The 15,742-nt window shown below is 35.7% G+C and overlaps 1 protein-coding gene across 1 annotated transcript in view; it reads right to left on the reverse strand.

Annotated features, from left to right (window-relative positions):
• The window catches only part of TBC1D4 (TBC1 domain family member 4), a 213,686-nt gene that overhangs the window by 46,386 nt on the left and 151,558 nt on the right, over window positions 1-15,742 (reverse strand). The window contains 3 exon segments of the mRNA XM_020992453.2: window positions 1,456-1,623; window positions 3,553-3,779; window positions 5,169-5,243. Coding sequence (XP_020848112.1) covers window positions 1,456-1,623; window positions 3,553-3,779; window positions 5,169-5,243 — 470 coding nt within the window.

The raw sequence follows: 15,742 nt of genomic DNA on the forward strand, positions 1-15,742 counted from the left end.
TGTTGATTTTATCTGTTACTTCTCTCCTCTGACACTGCTACCACTGCCTGGCAGTTCCTCATCATCTCACACCTGGACTACTGCAATACCCTGCTGGTCAGTTTCCCTGTCTCAAGTCTCTCTCCATCTATTCAGTCATTTTTCACTTGGATGTTAAAGTGATTTTCCTAACGTACAGGTCTGCCTATGTCACTTCCCTACTGGAGTGACTTTCTATCATCTCAAAGATCAAATATCAAAGTCCTCTGTTTGAGTTCAAGTCCCTTCATAACCTAGCCCCCTCCTACCTTTCCAGTCTTCTTACATCTTACTGCCCACCATGTATTCCACAATACAGGGACACTGGCCTCTTTGCTGTTCCTAAAACAAGAAACTCTATATCCTGACTCTGGTCATTTTCAATGGCTGTCCCCCACACCTGGAATGCTCTCTCTTCTCATCTCTGTCTCCTGGATTCCTTCAAACCCCAGCTAAAATCCCAGCTTCTTCACAGGGTCTTTCATGTTCTCCCCCCACTGCTAGTGTCTATGCTCAGGAACTACCTTTCATTTACATTGTACGCTATCTTGTATCTGCATGAAAATTTGCATGCTGACTCTCCCATTAAACTGTAAGTTCTTTGAAAGCAGGACCATCTTTTACCTTAGTTTTGTATCCCTACCACTTAGTATGGTGTCTGAAAGCTAGTAGGTTAATAAATGCTTACTGAGTATAAAATGTTACATATGTTATTTTTAAACACAATCTCATTGCTTACTCTTCTCATGTACTATAAATTGTGACAACATCACAATGAATACACAATTATTAAAATACCCTTTTTTAGAGTGAAAAATCATCATTAATCTCCCTTACCTCCTCACCCCTATCCATCCCCCCAACTGTTATTTAGAATTGTGGGTTCTGGAATCCTATATTCATTTAAACACAGAAAATTAGATCCATGTCAAAGAAAATTAATCAGAGTAACTGAACCATTCAAAAAAATTACTAACATGCATCAATCACCTTCCTTAGGTGAAGTCATTTATCAGTAGCTTTCAAACTTTGTTCTAAGGAACTATGGCATTTCAAGAGGCAGGTCTACGGATTCATGGAAAGAAGTTATTTAATATTGTCAGCTCCAGGTCTCATTCTATCACCACACCTAAGTTTAGGATTCTGAGGTCTGGGGGATAAATTAAGATAGGGTCCACACTAGAAAAAAGCATGAAAACTACTGATTTCAAATACTGGTTCTTCACTTGGGTTAATTTTCTACTTTCAAAACTCTCTCTCATTAGGATACTCAACCAGAAACAAATCAAATATTTAGAAAAACAAATTAGAGATTAGCACAAAGAAGGATACATAGATAGATGTCACTCCAAAATTTATTAATTTTTATTAGCATATAAGCATACCAGAAGCACTCTAGAAAATGTTTTCTTTGCCAACAGAGGCTACTGCTCTCACCTTATTTCATTTTCATACTGTGGGGACAGTCTACCTGAACTCTGGTAAAAGCTTTTCAGGAAAGAGGGGGCAGAGAAGGAAGGGGCAGAGATGGAAGTATGAAGACTTGGAAGACTGGAAGAAGAAGATTTACTCTCCTTGTGAATGCGTCGACCTGATGGAAGAACGCTAAGCACAGAAAATACAGCAAATTTGTTTTAATTTATGGTACAACAGTTAAGATTTTTATTCACTAAGAAAAAAAATCTTTTAAATAGACTCTTGATATCAATTAATTATGTAAGAAAAAAATGAAAGTGTGGAACTAGACTTGAGAAAGCTAACATATCACTCTCTGTGCACAATACCCTTCTTTCACAATCCAATGTTATGCTTTCTAATTTATGCAGTATCTCTTACATCATGCATTTGTCTTTAAAGTATTATAACAATTTTAGGACAGAATGTTGTTTGTTTTCACATGTAAGATAAATTTCATAGGAAATAATCACAGGAAACAAATTCCACAAAAAAAAAGCAGGTTATCAGGACTTCAAAGGCCTGACTATCTTAAATAAAATAGTAAGCTTTTCTAAAAATAAAGGAACAACGTGTTTTGCTTTTGGAAATCAATATCTAAATTTCAGTTTAATATAACACCAGTTTTCACTGATTTTTGCTTTTCTCATCCAAGGTCTTTATACATGTAGCTCACAGAGCATTTTAAAAAATAAATCTGCTAACCTGCACTGGATTACCATAAATAGCACCTTCTTGCACTAGCTTGACCTCAAAGTGATCCCTTCTTTTCTTAGTTTTTAAAAAGATAAGTTCATAATTAATTTAATTGACACATTCTGAAGGGTATTTTGTCTGCTTGTCTGGGGACTGAAAAAAAGCACTCAGTAAGAGCATTCATTTTAAACTCCTGAACTGGGCGTAATAGACTTCATCCTGAGAAAGAAAAGATTGACTGTCTTAGGTAAATATAAATATAATTTTTGTTTTACTTTTCTTCATAATATCTTTTATATAAATATTAAAATAATTTCTTTCATTTTTATGAAGATATTACAAAATATGAGGCAAAGGGATATCTTTACATAGGAAGAAAAGAAAGAAGATTTGCCTCAATTTATTTACTTTCATATAATATTCCTTTAAAACATTTTTTGCCATCTTTAGTCCTAATAACTTCTAGAAATTTTTAACACTAGTAAAGCTGACAATAATCAATATAAGATTTAACATCATCCTCTCCATGGTGCCTACCATATATTTTCTAATTAACTTCTTATATATCAGGAAGAGAAAGAATCTGAGGTCTGGGAAACAAATTTTTATTTCAGTTACATAGTGAGAAGACAGTATTAAGCATGCACATTATCCTATAGTCCCAGAACATAATTTTAACACTTATCATATCATGACAAAGATGACATAATAAAATTAACTCTGAAATACCATGTTACATAAATGCTTGAGAGTGTTTTTCAGGTTGCTATACTTCCATGTCAACTATCGTATGCATTGTTTTCATCATTAAGGCTACTTATTTCATTCTAGAGGGAAACTCAAAAGAATCATCTCTTACATGTTATTTTACATTTAACAAAATTATTATCCCAAGTTTAAAATTAATTTAGTATATGCCTTATCTAGTCATTTGATTCTGTGTGAACAGGAAGTTCTAGTGATTAGTTATTTTAAGACTTGTTGACTTCATTTCTTTGTAGCCATTATCTAGAAGCCACTGACTAACTGGTGTAGTCAGCAAATTTCAGTCACAATAACTTCATGATAACCCCCTTCAATCCTTTCCCTTTATTGAACATAAATAGGCTGCTGATATATCTTAAACCTCTGCTTGCAGGTTTTCTGTTAGTTGGGGTTTCGTAGTTTCTTCCAAGCAATATGCATAATGCACAACTTGGACTAACCAACATTATAATGCTATTTTTTAGCACACTGATAAATCTATAGAGCTCCTTTCTCCTCCCTCTACAGAAAATAGGGTCTAACATTGTATGCTTTTTTGTATAATGGCATTTTCCTCCCAGCAAAACTCTCATCAAAACAGCACAGCCAATTCCGATAGGAAGGAAAGTTCAGACTCACCTGCATTGTTCAATGGAATTCTGTCTCAGGAGAGGAGACCGAACACCATGAGATCGCCCATCCTGTAAGGCAATCTTTCTCTTTGTACTTGAGGGGGGATGGCTGAATGTGTGTGCCCGCCTTCGAAACTGAGGGGAGTCCGAGTCCTCTTCAGGGAATGTCTGCCAGGCTGAGTACAGTGGGGAGGCTGGCGGGGTGCCTGGTGGAGAGTCACCTGGTGAACAGTCCTGAGAAGAAATCAAAAGGGAGTGAGGCCTTGCTTTCTCACAGAAAGCATGTCAGGCCTGACCAGATATAGCTCAAAAGAGAGAGGATGTCTCTTCTTCTTCCTGGGCCATGAGCAAATTGCCTTTTTTACTTAAGCCATGCTGCATGCTAATCAGTAGTAGCATGACCAACTTCTTTTGATAAGCTTGCTCTGGGACAAAAGCATCCATAAAGACAGACCAAAATGAGAAAGTGGTGATAAGACAAGGTATTCTTTCCTCGGACACTTTGTGGCAATAAAATGCTGTAGCTACTGTACTTCTGATTGTTGGCAGAAAGATGAAAAGAGATCATGACCAAAAGTGGGCGGGGTTTGTGTATATATGTCTGCTAATTTCCTTGACATATCAGTTGCATACTTCCTGTACTGTCAAAACAATATAACACAGTCTGATTGTCCAGCTTTAGCAGCAGCAGCATCAGGAAAATAAAATAATAAAATCTGTTACGCATCCTTGTCCCCTGGGTAAACTATTGTCCAACTACGTGTTGCCTGAGGTAAATTGAAAAACATGAAAAACAGGAAATAAATGAAAAGTCAGCTATGCCGGTATGTCTCTCATATTGCATGGACAAGTCTAATAAATCTTCCAATTCAGACAGGTACATTGTTTATATGTTACAGAACAGTCACTACATAAGTCATGTTTTTTAGTCTGCTGAGACCAATAAAGTTTGGAATAAATTCTTGGTTAGGAAAACTCCACAAACAAAAAGTTTATTAAAACTACTTTTTGTAAGTTTAAAAAGAAATTAGTTTGAATAGACTTCAAATTGTGAAGTATATTTTAAAAGAAATTAACATAAGTATGCTTTAATTTTCAGGATTATCAAAAGCCAGGAGAAAAAACAAGAAGGATATTTTCTAAAAGAAAAATGTGAATGTGGAGTTTCAATTAAGAGAAAAAAAAGTGAGAGGAAAGAGAACAAAAATGAAATTAGTTCTAAAATACAACAAAACTGTACTTTAACTAAACAGCTCATTATTATATGAATTTGTATGTACTGAGGATCAAATTGCATCACCACTCCGCATGGCAAAAAAAGCTTGTTGTAACACAGGTAGCCTATAAAAAGGGGAGATATTTATTGTCCCCAAGCACCAATGGAGTCCAATTGAACTCTTCAAGATCAGTAGTATGTAAACATATTACCAAGTCAACTTTAACAATGTTCAAAAAATATCAAAATATAAAATACATACATAAAAATTCAAACAGTAGTATGTATCTTGTGTGTAAGTGGATTATGCCAAGCAAGTCACAGTACATTAGTTTATATATCCCTGAAACCTGCAACAAACTATTAAGTCCTAAGACAGTAGCATTTATTCAGCCTTCATTTGGTACCTTCTCTGAAGCAAGACTGTTGGACCTTTCAAAGCTGTCCATGCTCCCTAGACGGCCTCTCATTCTGTTAGCTCCCTGTGGGAAGACAAAAATTAAATATTTTACTTGGTTCTGTATCTCCTGAATCCCAAAAGCTAATTTGGGAATGTTATCCTATGCTGCTGCTGAATTGATAGCTTTATATCCATACATCATAACAATGCTTTTGTAGTGGCAAACAATTAGAAATAAAATAGGTATTCATCAATTGAGAAACAGATAAGCAAAATGTGTTGGTAAATAAATGTAATAAAATATTACTGAGTGGTAAGAAACCGAAGAATTGAGAAGATCACAGGAAGAATTATATGAACTGATACCAAGAGAAGTAAGCAAAACAAAGAAAGAAATATATATGACTACAACAGTGTATATGGAAAGACTTATAAAACATAACCTGATACTATCTCATTATAATGACCAAGCATGGACCCAGAGGTAGGGAGCTACTGCTGTGGAATAACATGGGTATCACCAGAAAGGTTTGATGTACTGACTGGCTTTGCTAAGCTATTTTTCTTTCATTTATCTTGAGATTTGTTTAAAGAGATGGCTCAGTCTGTAAGGGAAAGAGAAGGATCATATCAATAAATGAATGTGATTTAACAGGAAAAAACATCTATAATAATAATTTTTCATCACTGAAACTGGCACAGTGGATAGAATGCTGGGCCTAGAGTCAGGAAGTCCTGAGTTCAAAGTTGGCCTCAGACACTTTCTAGGTGTTTGACCCTACGCAAGTCAGTTAACCTCTGTCTGCCTCAGTTTCCTCAACTGTAAGGTAGGGATCATAATAGTATCCACCTTACAGGGTTGTTGTGAGGATCAAATAAGATAAAATTTGTAAAGCTCTTAGCACAGTGACTGGCACATAGTAGGCACTTAATAAATGTATGTTCCTTTCCTCATCCCTGATTTTATAGATGAAGAAACAAGGACTTAGGGAGTTTAAATTATGTGCCCAACTGAGGCTAAAATCCAGGTTCCCTATTTCCCATATTTCAATATTCTTTCTACTATGCTATAACATCTATACACAAAATGAAAGTAAAAAGGTAATAGAAGAAATTTGGCTTTTGTTTTTTCACAGACAGAATAAACATAGATAAGGACAAACAAGAACATCCAAAGAGTCATTTTAGACCAATTCAAAGTCTTTCCCACTCTGAGGGCTACAACATGGCAAAAGGCAGAGAATGGACTCTCAAGCTCCTGGGTGAATTTATGAACAATTTCTTCTCATTTGCCAAATCTATACCATGCACCGTTAGAGTCTTAGGATTTGGAGTTATGAGGGTCTTAGGGATCATTTAGTTCAACACCCTAATCATAACAGAGGAGGAAACTAAGGCCCAAAGAGTAATCCTGTCCAAAATCATATATGTAGTGGTGGAAAGGGCTTTAACCTATTACTTCCACTCCAGATTTATGCTTTGGGATCTTTGGACATTATAATTTGTTGAGAAGGTAAAGTAGAGGATAAAGGAAGCAGATGAAGAGCGTGGCTCACCCACAGCTCTTGGTGATACAGGCCTGCCGTATGGGCCTGTGTTGGGCTGTGAGAAATTTTCTCAGAGCCCAGAAGCTCATCCCTTACACATTAGCTCATAATGGGCTTCCTGTCAAAACAATGAACAAAGGTGCCATTCATTTAGTTTGTACTGGTCTGAATTTCTAATTAAACTCCACTCTCCTGGGACAGTCTTCAGACTATAAAGCACGCTACAATTATGGTAAACAGGGTAATACTAATTAAGGGCATTCTGTTCAATATTTCATACAGTAAGATGCTTCTTAAACTGGGCAAACTTAGCCTGGAGAAAAAAGACATCCTGGGGACAAGATAGCTGTCTTTGAGTGTTGGACAGGTGGTCCTGGAGGAGAGACAAGATTTGTTTGGTGTAGCCCCCGAGGACAGAACCAGGAAAAATGGATAGGAGTTTCATCGTTTAGGCTTGATGTCAGGGAAAACTTCCTAATGGTTAGAACTGTCCATCACAATGACTGTCTCCAGAGATGGTGAGATCTTTCAGCAGAGGCAGGATGACTACTTACAAGTTCTGTTACAGTGAGTGCCTTTCATTTATGGTTTGGACCAGATGGCCACTGAGGTCCCTTTCCAACTCAGAAATGCTGCGATTCTTCATAGGAAGCTTCAGAAGGGCAAACTTAGGGTTGATTAAGGAAAAACATCCTAACAATTAGGTTTGCTCCAAAGAGGGATGTTTCCTCCAGAGGCAGCAAATTCCCCACCAATGACATCTTCAAGCAGAAGCTGGACAGTCACTTCTTTTTGGATGCTATAGAGGGCATTCTTATTAAGTTAGGGTTAGAAGAGATGAGGTGTGAGATCCACTCAAACTCTAAGGCTGCAATTTTAGTGTATCAAGGAATTAAAGTAGGAATTAGAAGCAGTAATATGGTACAGTAGATAGGGCACTGGCCCTGGAGTCAGAAAGAGGAGTTCAAATGTGGCCTCATAATTGTTAGCTATGTGACCCTGGTCATTTAACTTTTGTCTGCCTCAGTTTCCTCATTTGTAAAATGAGGATAACAATACCACCTACCTCACAGGGTTGTTCTGAGGACCAAATGGGTTAATATTTGTAAAGAGATTTACAAAGCTTAACATATATAAATGCTAGTTGTTATTAGCTAGTATCCATAGAAAGGGTGGATATAAGAATCTATTATGAAAAAAAAAACATGACAAATATTTGAAATATAGAAAATAAAAGTGAGAATGATTCCAGGAAGCATAAGAAAAGCTTTTACAAATATATACTTGCAATACATATTTTTCAGGGGGATGGGGGAATAGGGTCCTAAACTTAAGATTTTATCAGCATAGGGAATTCCTGGTATTCCTCACACAAGATATTGTCTCCCATCTCCATGTCTTTGCAGTGGCTATCCCCCATGCCTGGAATGCCAATGTTCCCCATCTCCATGTCTTAGCTTCCTTGGCTTCCCTCAAGATTCAACTCAAATTTTACCTTCCGCAAAGGTCTTTCCTGATCTTACCAGTGGCTAGTGCCATCCCCTCTGAGATTACCTTTGATCTACTCTGTATAACTTTTGTATGTACCTACTTCTATGTATGTTGTCTCATTAGAATGTTAACTCCTTGAGGGCATGGGCTGTTTTTCTCTTTCTTTTTATCTCTAGTGCTTAGTACGGTACCTGGGACATAGTAAGTACTTGGAAAATGCTTACAGATCAGCAAACATTGGCAACTGAGAATCTTAGAGGGTGCCTAGAGCACTGAACTGTTAAGTGACTTGGTCAGGATCATGCAGCTAGTGGGTTTCAGAGGCAGGACTTGAACCAGGTCTTTCCATCTTAGAGGCAGCTGGGTGGCACATCAGATAGACGCCAGGCCAGGAGTCAGAAAGATACATTTTCCTGAGTTCAAATCTGGCCTCAGGCACTTATTAGCTGTGGGATCCTGAGCAAGTCAATTAACCCTGTTTGCCTCAGTTTCCTCATCTATAAAATGAGCTGGAGAAAGAAATGGCAAACCACTTCAGTATTTTTAACAAGAAAATCCCAAATGGGGTCATAAAAAGTTAGACATGACAGAAAATAACTCAACAACTCTTCATCTCTAAAGCTGCTGTTCTCAGAAATATATAGGCATAAAAATACAAATGTAAAACATACACACACACACACACACATATACATACACACATGCACACATGCACACTCAAGAACAGTATACATACTCAAGAACAGCAGAGTTAAGATTTTCTCTAAGAAAATAAAGTTTTCTCCAACAAACTCTAAATAACCAAATGTCTAAGTTCCCCAATCCCATCCTCCCCACTTGGGGGTTGGAGGGAAGGAAAGGAAGGGAGTAAACATTTATTAAGCATCTATGGTACTATGTTCTTTTATTATGTGCCAGGCACTGTGCTAAGTGCCTTACAAATATCTCATTTGATCTCCCCAACAATCCTCAGAGGTAGGTACTATTATTATCCTTATTTGGCAGTTGAAGAAACTGAGACAGACAGAAATTAAATGACTTGCTCAGGGTCACATAGTTAGTAAATGTCTGAGCATGCATTTGAACTCAAGTCTTCCTGACTTTAGGCCCAATGCTCTATCCACTACATAAGAAAGTTTAATTTAAAAAAATATATAAAATTATAGACTCCCACTTCTGAACATAAGCAAGGAATGGATATATGGGAAATGAAGGTTAAATTTCCCCAAATATTTTAGTCATAGGTATAATTATAGTCCCCACAATACAATGAGCCAACAATAGGGAGATGAACCCAAGACATCCAACATTAGATCCATGACACTATGGACAGCAGGTTAATAATAACTCAAATGAATCACATTTCTACATTTTGAAGATTTGCAAAGTGCTTTTCTCACAATAATCCTATGAGGAAGGTATTTGAAATATTATCATGTCATGAACAATAAGAGAAAAGGCAGAATATATAACACTTCATAGAATCTGGGAACCTATTCCTAATTAGGAAATCTTCAGCCATCTATCTACCTTGTTTTATTGGCAAAAAAAAAAAATTCCAGTCCCCTTGGCAACTGGCACCTTGAATTTGTAAGAATCCATTAATTCTAGATCTTTGTGAAATATATGCTTAAGATTCATAATATATTGCATACATATTAACTGAAGGTAAGTTCAGAAAGCTGATATTCTGGAAATTATCAACTTTTTCACATAGAAAAATAACAGAAAAAGAAAACTTGAGGTATCAAAATAAGATAACCTAAAAAAAATACCTGAATGAATAGTGAGCCAGTCAGACATGTGTCTACTTCTCATATCTATGTAGATATCCTTCTGTGTAGGTAAAAGGGAAAATTTAATGGCCCTTTTTTTTTTAATAACCTCGTGTATCTGGCCAAGATTTCTATTTTTTCCTTAGTCAGCAATTAGCTAAAAATACAAGCATTATACTAGAATAAGTAAATAAAAGTAGAGCACATGAGAAATATGATATCTTTCTTCCACTATACTTAGCTCTGGGAAGGCCCTTACTAGAACAATAAAAAAAAAGAAAATCTAGTTTTACATAAACTAGAAAGGGTATCAGTGAACCTGAATGGGATTCAAACGAGACCCACAAGTTACATAAAGGCTAGGAAAATAAAGCTTCACTGGAAAGCTTAAGGGGAGGGAGGGAGGATGATTTAATAACAGTTTTCAAATACATGAAAAACTTTTTACGCAGAAAAATGGGAACTATTATTTATTTTCTATTTCTACCAAAATTAAAACCAAAAATCTTTAAGCTTAAGCTATAAAAAGGATTGATGTCAGAATTTTAAAAAACACTTTTCCTCAAGGTTAGCCATGGTAAACTGTGGGGTTTCTAATGCTCAACTGCTTTAGATAACTTAAGTGCTATCCTATCTAAAGGAAATGGGGTGGAAAAAGGTTGGATTAGATAAATGACCTGGGAAGGTGCTTTCAGTTGTATGATTTTACAGCATAACAATAAATGCTCTTCAGTCATTACCAAATATACTGTTATTATCCCCAATTTACAGATGTGGAAAGTAAATTTCAAAAGAACTGAGTGACTTATCCAATGTCATATCAAGTAAGTGCCACAATCAGGATCTAAATTCATCTCCTGACTGCTCAGCAAGCACTCCTCTTACTACTAAGTGGTGTAGTAGATAGAGCAATGGGCCTTGAGTGAGGAAGATCTGAATTCAAATCCGGCCTCAGATACATTTACTAACTGTGGGTCCCTAGGCAAGTCATTGGACCTCTACCTACTTTTTTTTACCAGTCTTCCTCAGCTGTAAAATGGGGATAATAGTGCCCACCTTGCAGATTTCTTGTCAGGACCAAACGATATGTTATTTGTAAAGTGCTTAGCATGGTGGCTAGCAATAGGAGACATTTAATAAATACTTATTTTCTTCCTTCCTTCCTTTTTTTTGTTCATTCATTACTTCTTTCTTTTCTTCCTCTCAAGCAATATAACACAAAATTATCACCACTACTGGGGGAAAAAAAACCTCAAAGAGTTTGCTTCACTGACAATGACTTGTCATATTCATGGTTTTTCATAGAATAAAAGACAGAACATTTAATTTACAATTCTAATCTAAGCTGCCTATGAGGCTACCTGTTTTAAGCAGGTGAAGCCCAATGTTGTTACACTGAGAAAAGACATACTTGGAAATCAGCTTTTCTCGTAGACCCTTACTTTGAAATATGCTTATAGCTGTATAACTTGGGATATACCACTGTGATATCATAATCCTTGTACAGACAGCTTTGTCAATTCTTCCATTTACTAGTTTGGTAATACGTGTATCAGCGCTACCCCTTGGACTCATTCTGTATTGCTAATGAGCTTCTCTACATAGTTAACGGCGATCCTATTTCACAAACAACTGTAGTTAGCTATACAAAATATCTTGACATCTAAAAATGGCAGTGATTGTGAGCCAAACCATATGACTAGGACATCAGCCTTATACTAACTACATAGCCCAGAGAAAGAAAACTGTCAAGTCTGGATATGCAAAAAAGAAACTCTTTCACTAAATAACCCTGAATACCACGTGAACTTTTTTCCAAATCACAAAAATAAGCCTATTCTTTTTTGCATGAAGTAAAACCTTCTTAGGTCTCACAATCTGAAATACTTCGGAATGCGAAGTCTACAGTACACCACCTTGACTGAAACATATCTGCTGCTCTATTACTAGGCTATGTCAGTCTTAGCAATGCAAAGCATGAGAACCTTCCTGAGCATCAAATAGAAGGATGTCAAGCTGTCAAAGGGGCATAGAACATTGGAGCTTACAAGGGACCTCAGAGGTCATTTTTATCTCTGTAAAAGGAGCAGGTTGAACAAGGTGACCTTCAAGATCTCTTCCAGCTCCTTGATCCTATAATTCTAATCTAATCCTCAACTGAAACATAAAACTACTCGACAACACCCCAAGATAAGTAACTGTCTAGCCTAAAGTACTATATAACAATGTAAGGAATTATTACCTACAAATGGAATTCATTTTTTTACAGCATTATTTTCCCCATAGTTCATTAAACTAGAGGGTTTGAAAATAAAAAGGCCCAGTGAATCTGACTTAAACAGTCATTATAATTAGTTTAAAAATATAATACATGAGGATAGATTAGACAGAAGTCTTTATAGTACACAGAAATAAACGCTTAGCAAGGCAATTTATTTTTGTTAAAATACAGATTTTTCTTGATATGAAAAGATACTAATACTAAGTTTCAGGTATAGTAATAAGGAATGAATACACCTTCAAATTGTTAAATATTTGATGCCTTGGGTTTTTAGAGGAATAGTGTAGTATAAGTAACACACACACACACACACACAACACACACACACACACACACACACACACATACACTCTTCCCTGTCCTACCATTAGCAAGCTCTACAGGTTACTGAGAAATAAAGATAACTGTATTAGATGACAGCATCTCAGTTTTATTCAAATATCATTTGTCTCATTCCATTTTAATGATCCTACTTCATGGATCAACAATTGCCACAAAAGGCCTGTAGTGGTACTGAAGAAAAAAATGATTCTTTTGTTTAGGTTTTATCAGAGGATAAAGTTTTTTTTATTTATAAAATAATTTAATATCTCAATCTTTCCAATTCATAGGATTCAAATGAATTGATAAGCATTATTAAACACCTGCTATGCACCAGACTGTGTTAAATGCTAGACATACAAATAACAAAAGATAGACAATCCCTACCCTCAAGAAGCTTACATTCTACCAGGGAGTTGGCAAGGGGAAAGGGGGAATGCATGTTCACAGAAGAGTAAATACAAAATATATTCAAAATAAAAGCAAAGTAATTGGGGTCAGAGAATTGTACAACAACTAGAAAAATTAAGAAAATACACCCATCCCGCTCCTTTGAAGCCATAGGAAAACAGCAGGGTGTCGACACTATGGTATATTGTATATGTTTGCAGATTTTCTTTGATGTATTGATAGGCTTTCCCCATTTTTCCCCTTTTTTTCCTTTAAAAAATATTTGTTACATCAGATGGCCCTCTTGGAGGGCAGGGGGGGACACTAAGAAATTCTGGTGATGGGGAAAAAAAGATATCAATAAAATCTATTTTTAAAAATTACAAATACAAATTTACCTATATGGTCACAGATCTTGGCTTTTGTTGACATACTATATTACTTATTTCTAGTTCCCCCCATTCCTCATAAGGGAAGAATCAATTATCTATATATTATAGCTTGCCTGTTTGCAATTTATTTAAAACTTGGATTCTTAATGGAAATTTTGGATCTCCAGTGTCTACCTAAGTATATGACTCATAGCAGGCACTTATTAAATTTTTAGATAACTGCAATCTTAAAGAAGCCAATATTTTTCCCTTTCCGAAGCTCTTAAACATATTATGAGCTTATAAAGTTTTAAATCATATAAGGAGTTTCCTCAACAATGGCTCAGTCTTTCTTTTTCCCCTAAAAAATGTGATGCTTTTGCCTAAGGCTCAACATTGATGTCTACTATGCTCCAATAATCTGTATTTTGTAGTTCTACAATATTTCAAGTTATGCTTCTTAAATTCTACCTCATTTGAAGTTAAGTAACCCAGATCACCATATTTCACACTCTTAAATGAATATTCCATTAATATAGTTACAACGGACAGAATTTTCTAACAGGTAGGATTACTGTTCTAGAGCTTCATCATCTGTAGCAAATCAACAAATTTCTGAATAATCATTATTATGAAGAAAAATAGAGTTCAAAGAACCATTGTGGAATATGAATCTCTAATATGTATAATCACTTATATATTAAATCCTAAATTATACACTAAATAATGCTTTAAGAGTCATCCCTTGAACTTCAGACTATTTCTCCTGTGAGTAATATTACTTGGCATGGTACCAGGATTTAAAAAATATTCACCTATCCTAATAAAAAATATGAAACTAACAGCAGGAACACAAATACAGCAGGGAATGTAGATGATATCAAGTAGATTAAACCACATCTAAAATTACTTCGTACTTTTCAGTCTTCCATACTTAAAATAAAATTAAAAACCACCTATTTCTAAAAAAACAGAAAAAAATAAGACAGCCAGTGAACCTGTACTCTATCGCAGACTCCACTAATAAACAATTCTGACAAATCCCTAATTCACTCTGCGTCCTAGTTTTTCTATCTGTAAATGTTCACATTAACCACTGAACTCCTCTGCAAGGTAGGAAGTACTTTGAATATCAGCAAAAAAAAAAATAGCTACAATATATTATATCAGAAATTATTTTTTCCTTAATTCTCTATTCTACAAATATGCAAAATTCCTAAAGCTAAGTAGTTTCCTACTGTAGGACACGATCTCTATTAAAATTTCTTACAATTCTCTATCATATACTGTCTGATGTTTACTATTTTAAATATTCTAATCAGTTAAGAAACTAACAATTCACAATATCATTCTGTACCCCTATATATGCATAAATCTATCTTTAAAAGGCATTTATGCATTATAAGTAAAACCTTACTGCTGTGCCTGTTCAGAGAATGACCAGAAGAGGCATTCTCACAAAATGTAATCAGGCATATGATATTATTCTCTTTTAAAGCACTAAATCATGGAATTAAAACACCTGCAAACTGAAACCACTCTTTCTATCCTCACCACCTGCTGCAGACATGAGATATGAAAACACGCTTTTTAAAACCCTTCTTTACATAATCACAATTTAGATCTTCCTATAATATATACTATTTCCCAGACTCCTCAACTGTACTGTGTTCTTCATGAACTGAGTTTCTGCTATTTTGTTGTTGTTGAGTCACTTTTCAATTGTGTCTGACTCTCTGTGCCCTCATTTGGCAAAGTTACTGGAGTGGTTTACCATTTCCTTCTCTAGTTCATTTTACTGATAGGGAAACTGAGGTAAACAGTGTTAAGTGACTTGTCCAGGGTCATCCAGCTAGTAAGTGTCTGAGGCCCGGCACTCTATCCACTGCACTACCATGTTTACTTATATGAAATAGTTATCCCTTTCACGTTGCAGGAGTTAAAGGCATGGCACGCCATGTCTCCCACAATCTAAAAAAATCAGCATAAAATTTTTTCACCTTCCTTTGTACCAGACAAGACTGAAATTTTTTTCTTTTTCTTTTATGGGATATTTACAGTACCTTATTGTAAAATTTTGGTTAAGTATTTGGCCTTCACATGTCATCTGTGGCTTCCACAAAACTCTCCAAAAATTCCCATTTAATCTCTTATGCTGACTCAAATATATCAAAAGCATGATAGGGAAAATCACGATACAGAAGGGATAACTATAGTTGGTAAATGCAGCAATGATTTGCTCTCATCTCTGAATCTCACTCAGAAGACAGTCTTAAACTATTTATGGAGATGACTCCCTAATCTCTCTCATAATCTGCAATGTCATGGCACTAACAAATCTGCTAAATACTTCCATCCACCTAGATGTCCACAGGCATCTCATACTCGAAAGCCCATGACAGAAT

Source organism: Phascolarctos cinereus, unplaced genomic scaffold (assembly GCF_003287225.1).
Source record: "Phascolarctos cinereus isolate Bilbo 61053 unplaced genomic scaffold, phaCin_HiC Scaffold_7;HRSCAF=346, whole genome shotgun sequence".
Lineage (NCBI taxonomy): Eukaryota > Metazoa > Chordata > Mammalia > Diprotodontia > Phascolarctidae > Phascolarctos > Phascolarctos cinereus.